This window comes from Nothobranchius furzeri, chromosome 9, assembly GCF_043380555.1.
Source record: "Nothobranchius furzeri strain GRZ-AD chromosome 9, NfurGRZ-RIMD1, whole genome shotgun sequence".
Taxonomy (NCBI): domain Eukaryota; kingdom Metazoa; phylum Chordata; class Actinopteri; order Cyprinodontiformes; family Nothobranchiidae; genus Nothobranchius; species Nothobranchius furzeri.
Window position 1 is genome coordinate 70389794 of NC_091749.1, and position 20513 is coordinate 70410306.

General features: G+C 44.4%; 4 protein-coding genes across 4 annotated transcripts in view; 2 read left to right on the forward strand and 2 right to left on the reverse strand.

The window, feature by feature from the left end:
- wtip (WT1 interacting protein) overlaps positions 1–6853 on the reverse strand; it is a 29305-nt gene extending 22452 nt beyond the window's left edge. Inside the window, exon 1 of the mRNA XM_015954070.3 lies at positions 5172–6853. Within this exon, the coding sequence (XP_015809556.1) occupies positions 5172–6639 (1468 nt within the window). The 5' untranslated portion in view covers positions 6640–6853. The remainder of the gene's footprint in view (positions 1–5171) is intronic.
- Positions 6854–7454: 601 nt separating this feature from the next.
- sdr42e1 (short chain dehydrogenase/reductase family 42E, member 1) lies at positions 7455–9442 on the reverse strand. The gene is made up of 3 exons (XM_015954071.3): positions 9316–9442; positions 8965–9050; positions 7455–8732 (listed from the first exon to the last, which is right to left on the reverse strand). Exons 1-3 carry the CDS (start codon positions 9322–9324, stop codon positions 7637–7639), a joined length of 1191 nt encoding a protein of 396 aa, XP_015809557.1. The 5' UTR covers positions 9325–9442; the 3' UTR covers positions 7455–7636.
- A 3367-nt stretch (positions 9443–12809) lies between these two features.
- On the forward strand, positions 12810–15157 carry LOC107382082 (arylamine N-acetyltransferase, pineal gland isozyme NAT-10). Its single transcript, XM_054732614.2, has 2 exons — positions 12810–13009; positions 14153–15157. Exon 2 carries the CDS (start codon positions 14158–14160, stop codon positions 15022–15024), a length of 867 nt encoding a protein of 288 aa, XP_054588589.1. The 5' UTR covers positions 12810–13009; positions 14153–14157; the 3' UTR covers positions 15025–15157.
- A 548-nt stretch (positions 15158–15705) lies between these two features.
- cnep1r1 (CTD nuclear envelope phosphatase 1 regulatory subunit 1) lies at positions 15706–18785 on the forward strand. Its single transcript, XM_015954067.3, has 6 exons — positions 15706–15794; positions 16286–16357; positions 16698–16771; positions 18031–18140; positions 18267–18321; positions 18407–18785. Exons 1-6 carry the CDS (start codon positions 15770–15772, stop codon positions 18446–18448), a joined length of 378 nt encoding a protein of 125 aa, XP_015809553.1. The 5' UTR covers positions 15706–15769; the 3' UTR covers positions 18449–18785.
- The last annotated feature ends 1728 nt before the right edge of the window (positions 18786–20513 follow it).

Here is a 20513-nt window from a genome sequence, read left to right on the forward strand (position 1 = left end):
CCCCAAAACATCCTTTTACTCTGATATCATACCGGTGATGTTTTTAAACGCGTGACTAAAACAGATTTTTGATCAGAAAGACAGAAAGTCGAAGATCACAACAGAAGCGGTGAAGCCACTTTTCAGTCTTTTATTCTGCTTGGCCGATTTCTAACAAGAACCTTTAGATCACGCCGAGCTGCATGCACCTCCAACATCAAGGTTTCAATGATCTGAGCTCACATTTAAAAGCTGTGTTTAGGAGAAACATGACCAAAACAAAAATTAAAGCTTCTGCCAGTGGCTCATCAGGATTACCGTGGTAACCACCCACATGTGCCCCCCCCCCCCCCTTTCTGACAGGAAGTCAGACTAAAAGTCTTCCCTTCCTGTTTGGAGGAGAATCCAACTTAAACTGGGTTTCTAAATGGTAAATGTCCTTTATTTGTGTGGCGCCTTCTTAGGGTTCTACAACCCCCCAAGGCACTTCACAACACAACCAGTCATTCACACGCTGGTGGGGATGAGCTACCATGCAGCTACAGCTGCCTTGGAGCACACTGACGGAGGCGAGGCTGCCGAGCACGTCCCTCTGACCACCAACAGCAGGCAAGGCGGGTTAAGGCCTAGTCCACACGTAGCCGGGTTTTTTTTTAAACGAGTATCCGCCCCTCCAAAAACTTGCATCCACACCACCTCGTTTAAAAAAACTCTGTCCACACGTACCCGGATAAATACGTTGTTAAGGACATGCCAGACCTGTAGGCGGCAGTACTTCCCCCGTTCTTAACCTCGTCCTTCGTCTGTGGTCTTCCACAAGGAGCAGTAATTCCGCTTGCAAAAACAAACAAGCAAAAAGCGCTTGGACAATTGATAAAGCGAGTGCAGCTCTGAGGGCATCCATGCTGTCGGCTAGTGTAAACACAGGTCGCACACGTGATGTCAGCATTTTTTGTCGCGGAAAGTGACGTTGCGGACCTTAAAACTCTGGTTTTGTCCGTCCACACGCAGACACCCAAAACGGAGAAAACACAGATCTTCACTTTGGCCGGAGTTTTTAAAAAGATCCGTTTCCGTGTGAAAAAACTCTGTTTTCGTGTGGATGACAGGCCAAAACGTAGAAAAATATCTACGTTTTGGCAGATCCCCGGCTACGTGTGGACAGGGCCTAAGTGTCTTGCCCAAGGACACAACAGCAGAATTCTCCCCAGAAGAAGCTACAATGATGTTCTGCCGAGCTGTGGTGGCCTCATGGAGGGGGCCATCGGCTTGAACACTGTTGCTAACCACTTAAACATTCTCCCTCTCCTGATGATAACACTTTACTCTCTTTGACGCTGGATGTGCTACTACTAGTTTACCCGTTTAATTATAGATCCACTAGGATAAATACAATAAAGTTGATCTCTCACCAAATAGAACATTTACTAAGAAATCACTATGTAACCATAGAAACACTACTTGGTGTGTGTGTGTGTGTGTGTGTGTGTGTGTGTGTGTGTGTGTGTGTATGTCTTCTCCATCCCCAGTGAGTCGTGGAGGATGGCTGCTTATACTGAGCCAGGATCCTCTGGAGGTTTCTTCCTGTTAAAAGGGAGTTTTCCTCTCCACTGTCGCTACATGCTTGCTTAGTACGAGGATCGCCGTAAAGACTGACACTAGTCAGTGACTCGATGCGACCTGCTGTGTTCCGTATATAGGAAGCTTTTTACTGATTGGCTTAATGACCTGAACTATATAAGAATGTTTACTGCGCTAAGGTCCTTGAGACGACTCTCGTCGTGATTTGGCGCTTTATAAATGAACTTGAATTGAATTTAACCCCCCCAAACTCTGTAATTTACTCCAGTTTGTGGAGCACAGATAAATGATAAAATGGTGCTTCTTCTTGTTATTGAAGGGCTCTTTATGTCACACAGCCACTCTCCAGGTCCCCAGAATGTTATTAATGTGCGTGGAGGCATTTTGGTGCTGATCTGTGACATCACTCGCTAGAAAAATGGCCGTGATAGGCTGCCATCGTAGCAAAGTGCTGAAAGGCCTGAGAGTACCAAGCCATCGTAACTCCCGGTCTTCCTCCTCCCAGAAATGACCCAGAACTCTGCACTGCAAAAAAAATTAAAGGTTTGACTAAAGTTTCCTCCTCGTTCAACCAAACCCAGCTTCTCCCAGCTTTAGTGACTCCGTGCAGTTCAGGCTTGTGGTAAATCCGAAAGGTGAGCGGTAACAGGGTTTAAAAGCACCAGGTTACTAATTCAGACATGACACCGGCGTGTTTGGTTCAGATGCCGTCAGATGAATGGTTTGGGGTTTTTTTTAAAGGCAAAAAGCAGAGCGGAAGGAAGAGATCTACACACTCTCTGGCCAAAGGCTGCAGCTTAGAAACACCAACGAGGAAAATCAGAGATTATCCTCCTCGATGTCACCCTCTAGAAAAAAAAATCACTTGTAGTCCCTCAACAACTTATGCATGATTGTTCCGTAATGATTTCATCCTCAATACGTTTATCTTTTCTCCCCCGTAGATCTCTGCCATATAAAACTGTGCCTCGACTTTCAGCAGCTGGACAGAAAGAAACCATTCCTTCAGCCGGACCTTTACATCTTTGTCCCATCTACTCGCTGCAGTTACCGACACGCCGCGTGTTTTCAGAGCTTCTGGATTTTCACGCGTCAACTTGTAAACATGGACCATAAATGCAATTTACGGGTCCTGCTGCTGTAAATCCTGGAGCGTCTCTGAAGTGAGGATGTGGTTTGGGTTTTTTTACAGGACAGCAGGGAGATCCAGAGCGCTCTTCGTTAGGCGTTCAGAGCAGGATGCTGGATCTGCGCTGCGCCTGTGTCCCAACATGTTCGCTTGGCAAGCAAGGATGCAATGTGTGCTGCGGTTAAAAATAAAAATGCCATCACTTGATGCACATATATTCAAACACGTCCCAGCTTTTATGCGCGAGTCAGATTATTGTTCTGCGGGAAACTCAAAGGCAGCTTCTTGCAGGAAGACTTTAATTCTAATTGGTTGCTAAGGAGCATCAAGCAGAAGAAAATGTGTCTAATTTTGATTTGGAAAAATACCTTAGAGAATAAGCAGCTGGATTATAAATGAAAATATTAATAAATGCGGCCGACTTTGTCTTTCTCATCACCGAACCGATAACGCCCACCCTGTGTGAGTTTCGACTTCTGCAGGACATTCAGAATCCGGTTTCAGGTTCCTCCTGTGATGCTGCCAAATATTAATACATAAAAATCTCTGCAGGTGATTCACTTCCTGCAAAAGCAGCAGGTTTCTAATGGGTAAAGTAAACAGAAATGAAGGACGGAAAATGTCGACTTAAATTTTCTGAAATGATTAGTGAGATTTCAGGCTGGAAGCTGAAGCTACAATCGTGGATTTTTAGTGACAATCAGGCCAAATTTAAGCCAATTTCTGTAAATCTAACAGAGTTGGAGCTATTTTTGTGTTTTCTTGAGGAGAAGTTTTGCAAAGACAGGCGTGCAGATATAAGGATGATCTCATCCACCTTTTGGTGAATCAGGAGCAACAGAAAGTTTATGTTTAGAGTATTATGCAGACAGATGGACCTGCTGCAGACCAGCAGGGACTGAATACGTTTAATTTCATGTTTTTTCAAGAAAGAACAAATTCCACAGTGCATGAAGGACTTTCCTGCAAAGTTACACACATTTGAGGCCTACATGCACACACACACAGTCAGCATGTGTGTGCCAGACATGTGCATGACTACTGCCATTATAATTCTGGGCAGGTGATCAGACTTGACCCCCACTAACCACGTCTGGCCCGCCAGCCAGGATCGTGTGCCAAGTGTCTGGTGTTGCCCGACACCCCACTGGCTGGTTAATGAAGGGCTTTGCGGGGAGAGTCCGGGGTGGGGGGTGCTGCTTGGGAGGAGGGACGGGGGGGGGGGGGGGGGGCAGCTTGCAGCTTCACTTGCAAGCTTCCACCAGGCCAGCTGTTGATTCACAGCTCCTACGCCACCACAACAAACGGGCCACACAGGGGCTGGCCAGTGGCGTGGAGCAGAGCGGGCTGTTTGGGGTGCTGGCAGGCACCGCCGGGGCCCCTAAAACAAGCCCCAGTGATCAATTTCGGTACTGTCGCTACGGAAACAGAGCCGTCTCTATTGGGCTGGGACTGAGGAGCGTCTGGCTGCATTCTCTCTCTCTCTCTCTCCCTCCCTTTCCTTTCTCTCTTCATTTCTATCTATTACCACTGTCATTACCCCCACCACACACACACACACACACACACACACACCTGTCTGCCTTCCTCATATCTTCCATCCTCTCTCATTCACCTGCTTCTCTGGATCTACTCAACAGCTGCCAGAGACCGTCTGAGCAAGTGCACCAGCTACAACATGTCACTGTTCTCTGGCTGCAAACCCTAAAAAGGTAGAGGACAACTTCCTCTGCAAGCCTCCTGTTGCTCAAAGTCTCGCCGTGCCGCAGCGCCTGTCACACCATAAATGTCTGACACGCCCATAAATCCTCTCAGATGCTGAAAAGGCCAAACATTTTCAGTTTGCATCACTCTGAATGAAAAACTCAATCCTCTGCTTGAACCTGAACGGCAAACTTGATCCCAAACCCTAACCACACAGCTCTGAATGACCAAAGTGTGTGTGTGTGTGTGTGTGTGTGTGTGTTCTGCCAGAACAGAGGCTTCCATTCAGCTCCACGCCACCGTACTTTGCAAATGTTAGCTCTGCCAGGACATTAGCACTGCCCTGCAAAGCATTTCTTATCAGAGTGTGACCCACTGGTTAGCAGAGATGATGCATGACGAGGTTGCAGATTGTGGTTGAGAAAACAGATCAGCAAACAATCCAAAAAGAACCCCTGCATGCATAAAAACAATGATTTTACTATTTAGACGATGTCTTGAGTGAAGAGTGTGCAGAATGTTTGGAGTCAGAGAAAGCATCATGTTTCTGCAGAAGAAACAAGATCCAAACATGACTTCATACCTGATAAAAATGTCAACATGACAGATTTTGCATCAGAAACAAAACTTTAAAGACCCCCTCACTGGAAAATGATGTAAAAAAATCAATTACTCTTTATTTTGGGGGAACCTTTTTTCTAAAAACCTCACAGCTATTCCTCCAAACCATAAAAAACACACGACTGATAAAAAGTATGCTGCAGAATGAAAAACCTACCAAAGTATTCCTTTTTCATGCGCATCTCTAACTCCTTCTCCAGCTCCAGCGTGAGCGCCTCCAGCCTCTTCTCCGCCTGGCTCGGCCCATTCTCCCGGCTGGGGGTCACCTGGTAAGGCAGCTTGAACCTCTGGCCCGACGACACCGTTTTGGAGGATATCCCGTAAGTCAGAGAGGACTGTGACCCGGTTATCTCTACGGTTCCTCCTGCCTGCTGGGGTTCGGTCACCGCCTGCAGGAGGATGCGGTTCGGGGTCCCATTAGAGTCTCCATACTCCTGCAGCAGGGCGTCCTCGTGCAGGCTGCTCCCCAGCATGGACGTCCGGGGCGAGGGCAGCTGCATGTCCGGGTAGGTGCTCATAGAGCCCCGGGAGCTGCGGGAGCTCCTGGAGCTGTGGCTGGAGATGCTGGAGCGCGGACTGACCACGCAGTTGGCGGCGGTCCCCGGTCGTGCGCTCCCGTCCTGGCTGCAGATGCTGGAGCGAGGGCTCGCGAGCGGCGCCGCGTACAGGATGGAGCCCTCCAGGTCATGGTTCGCGACGGGCCCGTACCGGGAGTCCGAGTAGCTGGACCTGGGGCTGGTGGTGAAGGAGTACTGGCTGGCCGTGCTGGAGCGGGGGCTGGTGTGCCTCTGGTCGTAGCCCATGCTGATGCCGCTGGTCCGGTTGCTGCTGGGCTTGCTGCAGCAGTCGCAGCTGTTCAGGCTGGTTCTGGGGCTGGAGTGCTTGCTCGTGTCACTGGCCGTGCTTGCATAGCTGGAACGCGGGCTGAGGACACTGTTGCCCTCACAGTGAACCAGGCTGGACCTGGGGCTCGTGTACCTGTCCTGACCCGGTACCACCAGGCTCGTGCGCGGGCTGCTGATGCTGGACCGTGGGCTGGCGTGCTTGCTCTGCTCCTGGGAGGATGCCAGGCTGGAGCGGGGGCTGGCGGCGTTGTACCTCCCGTCGTGGCTGCTGGTTAAGCAGACGCTGTTGCACCTGTTGCCGGGCAGAGGCACTGCTTTGCTGATGGGCACGCCGTCAAAGGTGGAGCCGGTGCTATACCTGTGGCCCTGCACCTCCAGAGAGTACCTCCTGTGCCTCTCGGAGGTGCCAGAGTAGCAGGGCAGCGCCACCTCGGATTTGGTGCAGCAGCCCTCCTCGCTGTACGCAGCGTCTCTCTGAGGGGCGCAGAAATCCACCGGTACCGTCCGGCTGCAGTTCACGGGACGCACGGGAGCCGCCATGTACACTTTATTCCCGGTTGTGAAATTCTCCACGGTGTGATGCTGCTGGTGGAGCACAGCGGTGCCATTCATCGGCTTGGTCTTCAGGTCCGCGCCCGCCGGAGTGGAGAAGTCCAGATCTGGGTTGATCACCAGGTCCCTCCTCGTGCTGAACATCCCGTCTTTGTAGGCGTCGTACAGGGAGAGGTCGTCCATCAGCGCGGCGGCCCGGAGCTCCAGCTCCCCCTGGTAGTGCTCCATAGAAGAGGGACAAGTTGAGAGTGCGCTGCGCTCACACCGCGGAGCACTAATTGTGTTTCACATGGAAATCAAAACAAAACGCCGCCGTCGCTCCTTCACGCCAAAGCAGCGGCGGAGCCGCAAATCTGCGCCGAGAGCCGCATCGTTCCCCTCTGCTTCCCTCCCTCCGCCAACAACAAAAAAAAAAAACTCTTTCTCACAGTTTCAGCCGACAGCGATACGTTTGTCAACTTCAGTTTTTGTTAAGTTGAAAGGTCTTTACAGTCAATGGCGCGCTGCGCGGAGGAATTTCTCCTTGTTGGCTTTCTCCCTAGTTCTGCCCCAGAGCCGCTTTGGCGCAAACTAACCAGGCTGAATAAACGCAGAGCGGCTGCTTGTGTGGTTTTCACCGATCCCAGCCGAACCGGAGCGGCAGAACTCCGACAAAAGCCCGTTTGGAGTCAGGGACTCGTTTCCCTGAAAGGAATGCGGGGAGGAAGACGGGATGCGCTGCGCCCCTCTGGAATGTGGTTAATGCTGCAGAGAAACAATGATTGCGACCAACTCAGCAAGGGGCTGTCGGCTCTGAGGAGAATAGTTTAGAGCGAAGGGAAGTCTGCATTCGCCAGGCAGACTGAAATCCACCACAAAGCACGCCTCACCTGGTCCGACTCCTTCTGCAAAAAAAACCAAACCAAACAATCCACCAGAGTTAGGATTGGCACTCAAGTTCATCCTGTAAAACACAACAAAGATGAAATGTTCTAAATGAGCGAGAAATAAAATATTTGCGATTTTATTCCACTTTAGCGGCTTTTAATGAAACACACAATGAGCACTTTTCAGTTTGTTAAGAGTTTATTCGTTTCTGTTGAACTCGGAACACCAAACAGCTCCAATACAGCATTTGTGGATCATTGGTCCCCGTTTCTGGAACATTTTCCATTGAAAAGTCAAACAATCTTCGTTCGACTCAGTCCTGATTCACGATGAGCGTTTGCCATCTTTTGTTTCAGCATCAACTACCAACGACGGGGAGGAAGGACAGCGCCACGGCCACGAAGGCAGAAACCAGCAGGAGGTTGAGTAGTAGTCTGACAGAGGAGTCCTGACGCTTCCTCCCGTGGCCTCGGCTTCGGAACCACCGCACCACCTCATCCAGGGAGCGTTCCTGGGGCTCGTAACCCAGCTCTGCTCTTGCTTTGGCCATGCTAAAGTAATGCGTGACTCCGGTTTTGTACACCTCTGTGCGCGTCAGCAGCGGCTGGAAGTTGTAGAAGGGCCCGACGACGTGGTGAATCACTTCTGTGAGAAACGCAAACAAGTAGATGAGGGAGATGGGAAGGCGAAGTTTGGGGAATGGATATCCCAAGCCTTCTACTAGAGGTCTGAAGAATTCAAAATTATTGATGGGCCTCCCGTCGGATATGAAGTAAGCCTGGCCAGCAGAGCGGTGCCCCTTCTCTGCAGTCAGAGCCTCTGCAGCCAACACGTGGGCTGACACCAGGTTATCCACATGGACAAACTCCACCAGGCTGCTGGGACTACCATAAACAAACCTGAAGACCCCCTTCTCGATGTAGCTAACAACCCTGGGCAGGTGTCTCTGCTCTCCAGGCCCGTAGATCCCTGCTGGGCGCAGGGCGCAGGTTCGCAGCACATCCGAGCTGCCACTCAGAGCTGTACCATTGGCCTTTAGCACCGCCATCTCAGCCAGGGACTTGGTTCTTGAGTAGTGATCCGGGTGAAGATGGAGAGGTAAATAAGGGAGGCTTTCATCCCCATTCTCTATCACCTGGCCTCCAAACACCACGTTGAAGGTACTGGTGTACACCAGCCTCAGTACTCCATGCTCGACACAAGCTTTCAATACGTTTTGCGTGCCCTGAACATTGACTTCCTCAATCAGATGCTTGTTTAGTTGCTCCCTACCGGACATGCCATAGGAGGCAATGTGGAAGACGCAGTCCACACCGACGACAGCCTTCTCAACCAGTGCATAGTCCCGAACATCACCTGAGACAAACACCACGTCTTCAGGGACTTCTTGATGTGGAGGGCTGGTGTCAAACAGGATAATTCTGGCTCCATTTTCATGCAGAGCACATGCAAGGCTGCAAACGCAAACATGAATTCAAGAGAGTTTATTTATAACTCACACGGTGCCTGAGCTTAAATCCAGTGCATCACAAAATACTTTTTAACAAGATAGAGTTTCATCTAGCTGGTAAATGGTGCGACAGGGCCACCTTGTGGCCATAAACCATGCCTGCACAACACAACTTGGAGGCTCAACATTTTTCATCTGATTTTTATCATCTAAAAAATAAATAAAATAGTTCTTACCGACAGCCAAAATAGCCACATCCTCCAGTTATTAAATATGTGCTTTTAGGTGTGTCTTCCATGGCGACAGACAATCTGTCAAAAACCTTTTAAAACAAAATGGCAAAGTCACAAAAGCACTAGCAATTAAAATAGAGTTATGCTGATTGAGTTAATTGAAAATGTAATAATTTATTAGCTGAGGTGCAAATAAATAAGTAAACGACTTTAGTGTTTCTACATGAACCCTTATCAGAACCTAAAACCTGCTAGTTTTTAGTAAATCCCGACTAAACCAGCCGCATAACGCGCTACATGCTAACAGTTATGCTACATTTTGTACTCTCTAGACTTAGCTGCTAACGTACTCACTGGTAACATAAACCCTGGCGGTAAACTCGACACAAAAACAGTGAAATGTTGGCTTGTAATGACTCAGAACACTTGAGAGGTGAACTCGCTAACTTCCTGTTAGCTCGGTCCTAATACCGGAAGCATGGTCACGTTTCTTCCAAAATAAAAGAAAAAATTAAAACATTTTACTTGATATACACAACGGCTTAACAAAATCTGAATTGGAAAAAAATACAAATATCTGAATATTCTATTATAAATTATGCCTTGTTGATTTGAGCCTTAGATTTAATAAACTAGATTTATAAATGCCTTGTTTTGAAAGTTTTGATGAAGTTTTAGTTTTACTTCAAAACGCTTCAACTTCCGGTGCGATAAAGGACAGGATAAATTTGTTGATTTTCTGAAATTGAACCTCAGTATAATACAGTTTGGATTACAAAACAAAAATAATCCTTTGAAGTTCAAAACAAGAATAGTAAATTAAGCACAAAACTTATGTGAGGATTTAGCGGCTGTTTCTCTGATCTCAAATGCAGTGAGATGATCTTAAATTACCATATTGCATTTATTTTTTTAATGACAAATATTAAACATTTTGTAATTTGTAATGTTTTAAACATGTTAAACAACTTTAATGGAAGAACTGTAGTGAAGTAAATGTCCATCAACACCCAACACTCACCTTAATGCTTTAGTCAGCAGAACATCAACCTTACATCACAGCAACATGAGCCCTCAAAGCTTCACAGCATTTGATTCATGATGCAAAGCCAAATGTCTGAATAAACCCCCAAATCTGTGCACGTGGTGTCAGTGACTTTACAGCAATCCTCATACTAAGCAAGCATGCAGCGACAGTGGAGAGGAAAACTCCCTTTTAACAGGAAGAAACCTCCAGAGGATCCTGGCTCAGTATAAGCAGCCATCCTCCACGACTCACTGGGGATGGAGAAGACAGAACACACATACGCACGCGCACGCACGCACGCATGCACGCACGCACACTCACAAAGACTAGTAATGTGTCTATAGTTATATTGTGATGTCTTAGTAAATATTCTATTTGGTGAAAGATAAACTTTATTGTATTTATCCTAGTGGATCTATAATTAAATGTATAAACTAGAATTAGCACATCAAAAGTCAAGGAAAGCAAAAAGCCATTATCAGGAGAGAGTGAATGTATTAGTGGTTAGCAGCAGTGTGTTAGACGATGGCCCCCTCCATGAGACCACCACAGCTCAGCAGAACGTCATTGTAGCTTCTTCTGGGGAGAAAAACACTTAGAGAGAAAATAAAGTTAACAGCTGAAATTGCAGAAAATAGTACAGTTAAAGAGCAGATTGTAGAATAAAGCAGTAGAGTGTGAAAAGTGGTCAGTGTATCCTCCAGCAGTCTAAGCCTATAGCAGCATAACTACAGAGATAACTCTGGATAATCTATCCTATTTAGATGTAGGCATGTTGGAGGCAGGGCAAGGGAGAGCCGTCTTTACCGACTGTGCACTCCACCTCCCTCTACTCCCCTACTTGTCCAGATTTAGGCTAACATCAGATTTTAACCATAGGCCCTATAAAATAAAAATGTTTTAAGCCTATTCTATAAAGTTGAAAAACAAAAACAGAAGAAGTCAGTGGGCTAGGCTGAGTTTGCGTGAATGGGCGGGGCTGACTCTGGTGCAGCTCCGCCTTTGTAGTTCTGCAGCGAGCACCCTCTCTACAAAGGCGGAGTCAACATTTTACACACAACTGTATCAACATACTTTAATATAGAAATGTTATTCAAAGTTTAAAAGAGTCATGTGACATTGTGCATTGCTTTATTAAAGCACACATCTGTTACCATGGCAACACAAGGAACTACAAATCGCTTTAACCAAGTCTCATAGGAATGAATACAAAAAGCTGAATATTGAGCCAATAACAGACTCCTGTTTTTGATCTTTTTGAACTATCTGTACTAACTATCTGTACTTTAAACTAGAAACAAGTTAAATTTGATTGACCGCCAGAAGGTGGGAAAGTGCCCCGCTCCCTCCCAGCTCCCTGATTGGTTGAGAGAGGTCAATGGCTAAATGGAATTACACACCCACACATGTGATGTATCAAATCAACCAGCTTGCCTAAGGAATCCATCCATCCACTTATAAATCCATACATGCTTCTATCCATCCATCAATCCATCCATCCATCTATCCATCCATCCATCCATCCATCCAATAAACCATTTAACATCCATCTATCATTTCATTCATCCAACCATTCATCCATCCCATATCAAGTCTGAACATATGTTATAAGCAAATGTTTCTAAATTCACAGTTCAGCCAATTGTAAAAATGTGCCTATTAAACTATTCTCATTCAAATGCCAGCTGTTTAAACATTTCAACTTTTGAGTTTTTACTCAATATTCAAAGATTAAAGTTTTCTGCTGTTTAGCATTTTTTTGTCCACTCTCCACCTTTATTCTGAGCTTTATTACACTTGTTGGTGATTTTTGCTTCTAAATCTTTAAATACATTCAGCTCATTTTGACATTTTAGCTTAGTTTCAGCTCCACTTCAGCTATTCAGCGACTTCAGCAATCAGTTACCGAATTTAGCACAAGCTGCTAATTTCACAGTTCGGCTAAACTTAAAGACTAAACTGTTAAACTTTTCCAACTGAAATAAAAAGTGTTTAGACATTTTAGCTGTCCAGGTTTTTATACAATGTTCACAGATTTCAGTTTTTTTTTTGCTATTTTGGATTATTTTCTCTATTCTTCACTTACTTTTTGTGCTTTATTTGCTTGTTGGTGATTTTTGCTTCTACATCTTTCAACACATTCAGCTCATTTTGACAGTTTTGCTTACTTGCTTCAGTTCAGCTGTTCAGCAGCTTCAGCTTACAGTTTCAGCTATCCAGCATTCAAACAGCATTTCTGCAAGAAATGCAATTTATCTAGTTTTGACATTCATATTTAAACAAGTCTCACCATTTATCGCAATGAGTTATTTTTGTTTTACTTTTGCACGTTTTAAAATCTCAATAAAAGTATTCACACGAAGTTCGGGACTTTTTGATGTATGATTTGTGATTTTATCTTCATCTTTAAACTTACTGCCTACAGTTGGTGCATCATTATTCTACACATTTGAAGCACAGAGGCTTTTATTTACTGAACATCAAACCAGAAATTGTAAAATTGTTTAACTTTAAGATATTAGCGAAGGAAATGGACAAAATATCACACGGGAATACATTTTTCCAGTAAAACCACAATTGTGTTGCAAATTTTTACTGACACGTGAAACTTTTTTTTACTGTTATATAACTTCCCTAACGCATGGCAACCAACGGCTACTTCTCATGAGCTGTTGAACAGCTGCAGACCTCTAGAGCATGCTTTCTTGTGTACACTTTAATCTCTGTGATGCTTGTGTGTAGGGCTGCTCAATTAATCAAATTTTAATCCCAAATACGATCTGAGTTTTGAACGATTATAAAAAACAATACAAGCTCCTCCCTCTTGCGCTGCCCCGAGATAAAATCAAGCGCTCCTCCCTGACAGCGTTGCCAACTAAGTGACTTTGTCGCTATTTCCAACAGCTTTTCAAACCCTCTTCTTGACTTTTTAAACCTTAAAGGCACCCAGCGGACACCCCAGGAACATTTCTGGTAACCCTTAGCTACTTTCTGGATAACTGTCATCGACATTTCCTGCAGGTTAGCAAAACATAATTTACTTGCTTTTTTCTGGCTTCCTTGTGGTGTGAGCGGATGTAAATGCCCGGATGAGAGGTACAAGTTTTATTTGCAGCTTTTTCTAGTAAAACAATCAAAACTTGTCATCCTAAAGAAGAAGTGAGCAGGAGAAGTTGTGTTGTGTGTCAGCGCCCGCATAGATATTTATAAACATCCATGTGTGAGGTAGCCTAGCGTGAGCAGGACAGGGATCTGTGTCTATGACGTCATACTACGGCAACGCCACACAAACCACGATGGGACCACTTTCTTTTCCAGGTGTTAAGAGCTCAAATTAATATCTGATTATCTGAAGATCAATCAGCTTGATGTTCGATATTTATATAGAATCATCTAATTTTATTGGTCATAATTTAACCCTCCAATTCTCTACATATCTATTGTTCAGTAACTTTTCAAAAATGTTCTATATTGTTTAATAATTGTGATACATTATGTATTTTTCAACAGTGATGTAATGTTCTAAAAGAAGCCAGATTATTCTAAAGTGTCTTATAATTATCGATATTATTCACAAATAATGTTTATTTCACTTTTTTTATTTTGGGATTTCTTTTACCAATATCCACATTTGATCACGTTGTTTTCTCTGATTTTCAGATACAACAGAAACACATTTTGGTTATTTACTATCACAACAACCTGGGGTTGAAATGAAAAAAATTAAAATACTTGGATGAGTGCCGTATAAAGGTTGAATACTTTTGAAAGTTTTATTTCAGCGATGAAGTCTTTTCTAAAGTCTAAAGTCTGCAGCTTCATTAAATGTCCACACACAGTTCAGCTTTTGCACGCCACCTTTTACTTTTGCACGTCAATGAATTACATCTTCAGTCAATTATTAACTGATCCAAACGCTGTCGGCAATTGTAGAGCTGAGAGCTCTGATAGTGTTCTTTTTTTAACTGTCATTAGCTTTGATTCCTCTGCTGAAGTAGGATCAAAAAGTTTTGTTATCTTTGATCATTTTCCATTATTAGAAAACCACTAAATGAAATTGTTGCCCTCACACTTGGATCAATTTAGTAAATGCTTGATAATTGTCTGATAAATTGCGTAACTTTCTGAATCGCTAAATGTATGCGACATCCTGATATTTTACAGGCACGATGAATTTGGAGGAGTACTTCCAGAGGATCGGTTTCCACGGCCCCAAAGACACAGCGGATCTCAACACCCTGAGGTCGATCCACAAGCTGCACGTCATGTCGATCCCTTTTGAGAACCTCAGCCTTCACTGCGGAGAGAGGATCACCATGGACCTGGAGGAGATTTTCAATAAGATCGTGCGGCGCAGTCGAGGAGGCTGGTGCTTTGAGAGCAACTCCCTGTTTGGGTGGGTGATGAGACAGATGGGTTTTGATGCCACAATGCTGGGCTCCAGAGTTTTCAACAACGGTGACTTTGGATCCAGAGATGATCATCTTATCCACATGGTCAGGATTGGTGAGAAGGCCTACATAGCTGATGTAAGCTTTGGGGTGTCTTTCCAGCTGTGGGAGCCGATAGAGCTCATCTCAGGAAAGGACCAGCCTCAAGTCGCTGGGGTGTTTCATCTCACTGAGAAGGACGGGACGTGGACCCTGGAGAAAACTCGTCGAAAACCAAAGATTCTCGATCCGGCGTTTGCTGAATCCAGTCTGGTGAGCAAGAAGGAAACTCAGCAGCTCTACTGCTTCACCCTGACGCCTCAAGAACCGGAGCATTTCTCTGAAAAAAACCACTCGCTCCAAACAGATCCAGCCTCTCTGTTCACCAATAAGTCCATCTGCTCGCTGCAGACGCCGACAGGATTCAGAGTCCTTGTTGGATGGACCTACAGCGAGGTCACCTACAAACCTGAAGAAGGGATCGACGTCTTGGACATAAAAAACGTAAATGATGATGAGATAGAGGAACTTCTGAAAAACCAGTTTGATGTCAGGCTGCAGAACAAATTGAAGCCTGTAAATAAAAAAGCGGACTACAGCATTTGATTTTGTTTTTAACGTTAACATGGCTTAAGATCACAACTTCCTACTGAGTTGTCTGTTCAAATGCATTGATGTGTATTCTTCTTGTACACTAAATGGTTTCCATGTTTGCTAAAAATAAAGATTCAAAAGAAAACATCTTTTTTTTACTTAAAAAACCTCTGGTTGAGAAATTATCATAAGCATTTAAATCAAATGAATAACTAAAAGTTTCTGTACAAAGTTTCACTTTAAAAATGTATTATCACATCATATCTAAACATTTTTTTATCCTGGCAGTAAAATGGGATTTTCACTCTGGTCAATGTTCTTAATGCGTAAATTCTGCAGTGATTTGCATTGAAATTAAAGAATCCATAAAACTTAACATCGCATTAAATGTTTTAAATTATTCTTTTTATTCTTTATAATTCCCTTTTGTTTTGTTTTTATATTAGAATAATTTATTTCGTGACATTTTCAGTGTTAAACTTGATTTAAGCCATGTACTTCTGGCATGTTTAATAAAACCAAAAAATTCCACCTGTCTAAAAAAAATCATATTTTAGTGCGACAGCGCCATCTGTCGGTCAAAGCACCAAATAGACCGTTGAAGGCGGGGCTTCAGCGTTTGTTCCACCCTTAAAAATCATCACATCCAATCAAATATTACCATGAAATTTACGTAATTCTGATTGGTCTGGAGGCCTGTCATTCAGCTGAGGGAAAGTGACGCAGCCAACAGGAGGCAGCAGTGAACGGCTCAGAGATGAACTCCTTGGAGCAGGCCGAAGGTAGCAAACGAAAAACATAAAACATCTCCGTTTATTAGACATTTGAGTAAACTTTAGGTTTCTGACTACACATTCCCTCCTAAATAAACATATTTCTATGCAGTGTTTAGTTAGATAATGTCGCATAACTTTACGGTAGCTGACTTTTGCTTGTGAGATTAGCTTGTTTGCTAGCTGAAAGGCGTTCAGTCGTACTTTAGTTTGAATTCATAAATCATGTACTTGTCGGAGAACTTGTCGGGCATCTAAGCGGTGGTGTGGGGCATCACTGAACGTAGTCACGGGGCGTTTGTGTTTTTAGTGTTATTAAAATTAGCATTTAGGCTCAAAGTGTAGCTTAAACTCAGCTATCGTGTTGATGTTGACATAATTCAGTCGGAACATTTCTCCTCCACCCAAACAAACGCGTAAAAGTCTTCGGAGTTTTTTCTTGTTAACCCCTTACGCTCGTCTTATGTGTAGTCTTTTAATGTTTCTGTTATTTTTAATAGACCTGAAGGCCTTTGAGAGAAGACTGACAGAATATGTGTCCTGTTTACAACCTGCAACAGGCAGGTGGCGAAGTAAGTTACCATTGAATGATTGTCTTTCACTCTTACTGTCATCATTACAGCAGAGTCTCGTGATCAAATGGGGCTTAATGTGATTAAAAGTTCAAATGACAGTTTCGCCAAAGATTTGGAAGACTTGGACTGCACGTGATAATCACAATATGAGGCCAAGTACAGCACCATTTGGACAGGTGTATGGATTGTTTAGATCTTTCACTGTCAGGTGTAAGTGGGTATGAGGTGTGTAAATTAGGTTAATCCGGAACGATGTTTTGCTCCTTTTCTCCAAGCCTAAACAAATACCTGTTGTGTGTTATGTTGCATCTGTCCCCATTCTCTCCTCGTGTTTCAGTGATCCTGATCGTTGTTTCCGTTTGTACGGCCACTGGAGCGTGGAACTGGCTAATAGACCCTGACACGCAGAAGGTTTGTATCGCTGGAAGGAGGACGAAGCAAATAGCAATGCATGTGACAGCTGCTACCCCTAATTTTTATGTTTTACACAAATTATATATAACCATGCATGTTAGGTCTTATATAAGCCAGTTAGGACTTGTGCTCACATCATACCATAACTGTTTTTCATCAATTCTAGTCAAAAACATAAATTATTGTGCGAAATGATAGAGACAGCTGGATGATGAGGAGGAGGAGGAGAAGATTCCATCCTAAATGATGGGGAAAGTTTATGCCAGTGGAAACGAGTGCTACACGACAATCTGTCAAAACTATTTAATTTAGCTTTATTTTATTAATAATAATAATACATCGAACTTATATAGCGCTTGTTTAGGCCACTCAAAGACGCTTTCATGCACTCTCACATTCACACACTGCTAGTGATGGTAAGCTACTTTGTAGCCACAGCCGGTGTGACAGAGGCGAGGCTGCCATTTGGCGCCGTCGGCCCCTCTAACCACCACCAACACAGGCAAGTTGGGTGAAGTGTCTTGCCCAAGGACACAACAGCAGAACACCCCTGGCGGGAGCTGGAACCGATCCCATAACCCTCCGGTCATGAGGCAACCCGCTCTACCTCCTGAGCTACTGCTGCCCTGAAATTTCTACGTCAGTATCAGCGGCCCACATAAATGTGAAATAAAGAAACTGAAGAAATACCAGAAGTCGCCCACAGTTTAGAGATAACGCATTAGGGCAAGTGAAAAGAAAAGTCTAAAAAATATTTCAAGAAAAGATAGAACTAGATGGTTCTTGGTGTACGTTGAGCGGGTTGTCCAGTAATCGGAAGGTTGCAGGTTCAATCCCGGCTCCGGACAGAGAATTCTGCTGTTGTGTCCTTGGGCAAGACACTTAACCCACGTTGCCTGCTGGTGGTGGTCGGAGGGACCGGTGGCACCTGTGCTCGGCAGCCTCGCCTCTGTCAGTGCACCCCAGGGCAGCTGTGGCTACATCGTAGCTCATCACCATCAGTATGTGAATGTGTGTGAATGGATGAATGATACACTGTAGTGTAAAGCGCTTTGGAGTCCTTACTCTGAGAAGCGCTACACAAGTGCGGGTCATTTATCATTTAGATTCACCTCCTCAGCATTTTTCAAAAGGACACGTTTTCATGTTAGGATTTAATTGCGCCAACAGCAGCAGTCGGACTAGATTATTGCTGAACTTTATTGCTGAAGGATGAATCTGGGATGTTTGTGATTTGTTCCTCCCTCCTTCTGCAGGTCTCCTTCTTATCATCACTATGGAATCATCCCTTCTTCACCATCAGCTGCGTCACTCTGATAGCTCTCTTCTTTGCTGGGATACACAAACGAGTCGTAGCACCTTCGATGTATCCTCCGTGCTGCAGCGGACCTGCAGCAGCAGCAGTGTTATTGGGTGTCTGGGTGAAGAACCCTCAGTTAATGGCTCATCCGTGTTCATTGCTGGCTGTTATCCTTGACCTTTGAACTTTCAGAATCGCTGCCCGCTGCCGCACAGTTTTAGCGGAATACAACATGTCCTGTGATGACGTGAGTCAGCAGATCTGATGTTATTTAGCCCGTCATCTTTTTAGATGAGTTAACTTTTGCACATATCTTGTTTAAAATCTTCCAGACGGGGAAACTCATCCTGAAACCACGACCGCATATCCAGTGACTTCTGATCTCATCTGCTGGTGTCCGGTCGAGTTTTGCTTTCGAACGAGCCGGCAGCTCTCCGGTCCATCAGGTGGTCCAAGCGGCACTGAGGAGGATTTTGTCACCGTGATAAAAATGGTTTTGGAACAAAGAAATGAACTGAAAGCCTTTTTAAATACTGTCTCTGAGTTGATGTGCTTGTTGAGGCTGCTGATCCACTCATCTTTCGTATATTTTATGCATTCAAGTGAGTGCAGATGTGTTTATTTCCTTTCATGACTTTAAATGTATTTTATCTAAATGCTCTATTTTTTAAATGTATTTACCTTAATAAACACAACAGGTGTGAAATGTTCCTTGATTTGTAAATTTTCATTCCTGTTCGTTACTAATGAATCTTCTTGTTAGTGTTTAGACCAGAGGTCACCAACCTTCATGAAGCTGAGAGCTACTTCATGATTAAAGAGCCGTATGAAGGGCTACCAGGTTGATGCACCAAGTTTTGTCATGCACACAACACTGACCTTTGAACTAGAGTAGATTTAAGTTTAAACTTCCATAAATAATAAACATTTTAAGGCGATTCTAACAATATCAACACAAGTGTGACTAGAAAAGCCTCTTTGGGCGTGTCCCTTCAGGAGTAGCCACAGCTAATTATCTGTCTTCATTTAGTCCTGTTTTCTGCGTCCTCTACCCTCAGATCAACACACTTCAGGTCCTCTTTTGCCACATTCATAAATCTCCCTTTTGGTCTTCTCAGCCTTGGTGGCTCCAACCTCAGCATCCTTCTGTTTGTAATCACTTTCTGTCCTCGGGACATGTCCAAACCCTCTCCGGCTTTTTTCTCCAAAACATCCAACAGGAGCTGTCCCTCTCATGGATTCCTGATCCTATCCATCCTCTTCACTCCCAAAGAGAACCTCGGCATCTTGAGCTCTGCGACCTCCAGTTCTGCTTTCTGTCTTTTCCTCCTGGACATGGTCTCTAAACCAGACAACATGGCTGCTCTCACTTTTCCTTTTATTGCTGCTTTTATTCACACATCACACCTGATACTTGACCCATTCCAACCTGCATCACATATATCCAGTTCTATCTTTTTTTCATGTTATTTTGACTTCAATCTTCGGTTCTTGTTTATTTTTATCTGCCAGAAGGGAAATGTATGAAGAGGGAAACAACATAAGATGAAGTGTACTAGCTTTAGAGTCACAAGGGCCCTGAGATTTGGAATGAGAATGATGATTCCATAAAGGAAATACCTTTTCTGAATGTATTCGTTATGGCTCAGAGCCATTTGGGTTTTTCCCTGTGTGTGTGTGTGTGTGTGTGTGTGTGTGTGTGTGTGTGTGTGTGTGTGTGTGTGTGTGTGTGTGTGTGTGTGTGTGTGTGTGAGAGAGAGAGAGAGAGGAGATGCAGCACCTGGCTCCAATCTCACTAGATTGCCTCCCGGTTAGATTCTCTCAGCTGATCCTGATGACCAGCAGCATAAAAGTCAGCCAGCCCTCAGTTCAGGGAGCAGCAGGCCCGGGAGGTTCTCTCTGGGCTGTTGTCTCCTCAGCAGCTTTTGGTTTTGTTAAGTTTAATGTAACAACTTTGGTGAGAGCTTAACTCTCTGTGTTTAACCGTTGGCCTTTTAGGGGTAAATGACACTTTACCCCTTCGCTTGCTTTTATTAAGACATCACTCAGTAAAAGGGAAATCGTGATGGTCTTTCGTGGTTTTTTGTATTAATTTGGTTAATATGAGAGTTTAGTTGTTACTCGTTTTGTGTTGCTGCTGATGTGTCTTGTTAATCTGTGTTTTGAGTTTATATTTATTTAAATAAATGTTGTTTTGTTACTTTTACCACAAGAACATGCGTTCTCATTGTTACCCCAGGACCCCTAGACAGCCTGGAGCGTAACAGTATTCAAAAGCATCATTAATGGCTGATCCCACAGGATGATGACTTAACACCATATTGATCTCCTGGCTTTTACACTTTTGATGTTCGATTTTTACCCATTTGTGATTTAGTCTCTGTCCAACAGGTGACTGAGACGTGTGGTTCTGGGGGAGTAGAGGTGTTGTTGATGCCA

What these genes read in the sequence shown, in the direction of transcription:
- sdr42e1 (XM_015954071.3), bottom strand. An exon ending in TGTGGCTATTTTGGCTGTCG is followed by an intron (nt 8,733 to 8,964) that starts GTAAGAACTATT and finishes TTGCGTTTGCAG; the next exon opens with CCTTGCATGTGCTCTGCATG.
- LOC107382082 (XM_054732614.2), top strand. Translation starts at nt 14,158, where the DNA reads ATGAATTTGGAGGAGTACTTCCAGAGGATCGGTTTCCACGGCCCCAAA.
- cnep1r1 (XM_015954067.3), top strand. Translation starts at nt 15,770, where the DNA reads ATGAACTCCTTGGAGCAGGCCGAAG. An exon ending in CTCCTTGGAGCAGGCCGAAG is followed by an intron (nt 15,795 to 16,285) that starts GTAGCAAACGAA and finishes TATTTTTAATAG; the next exon opens with ACCTGAAGGCCTTTGAGAGA. An exon ending in CGAGTCGTAGCACCTTCGAT is followed by an intron (nt 18,141 to 18,266) that starts GTATCCTCCGTG and finishes TTGAACTTTCAG; the next exon opens with AATCGCTGCCCGCTGCCGCA.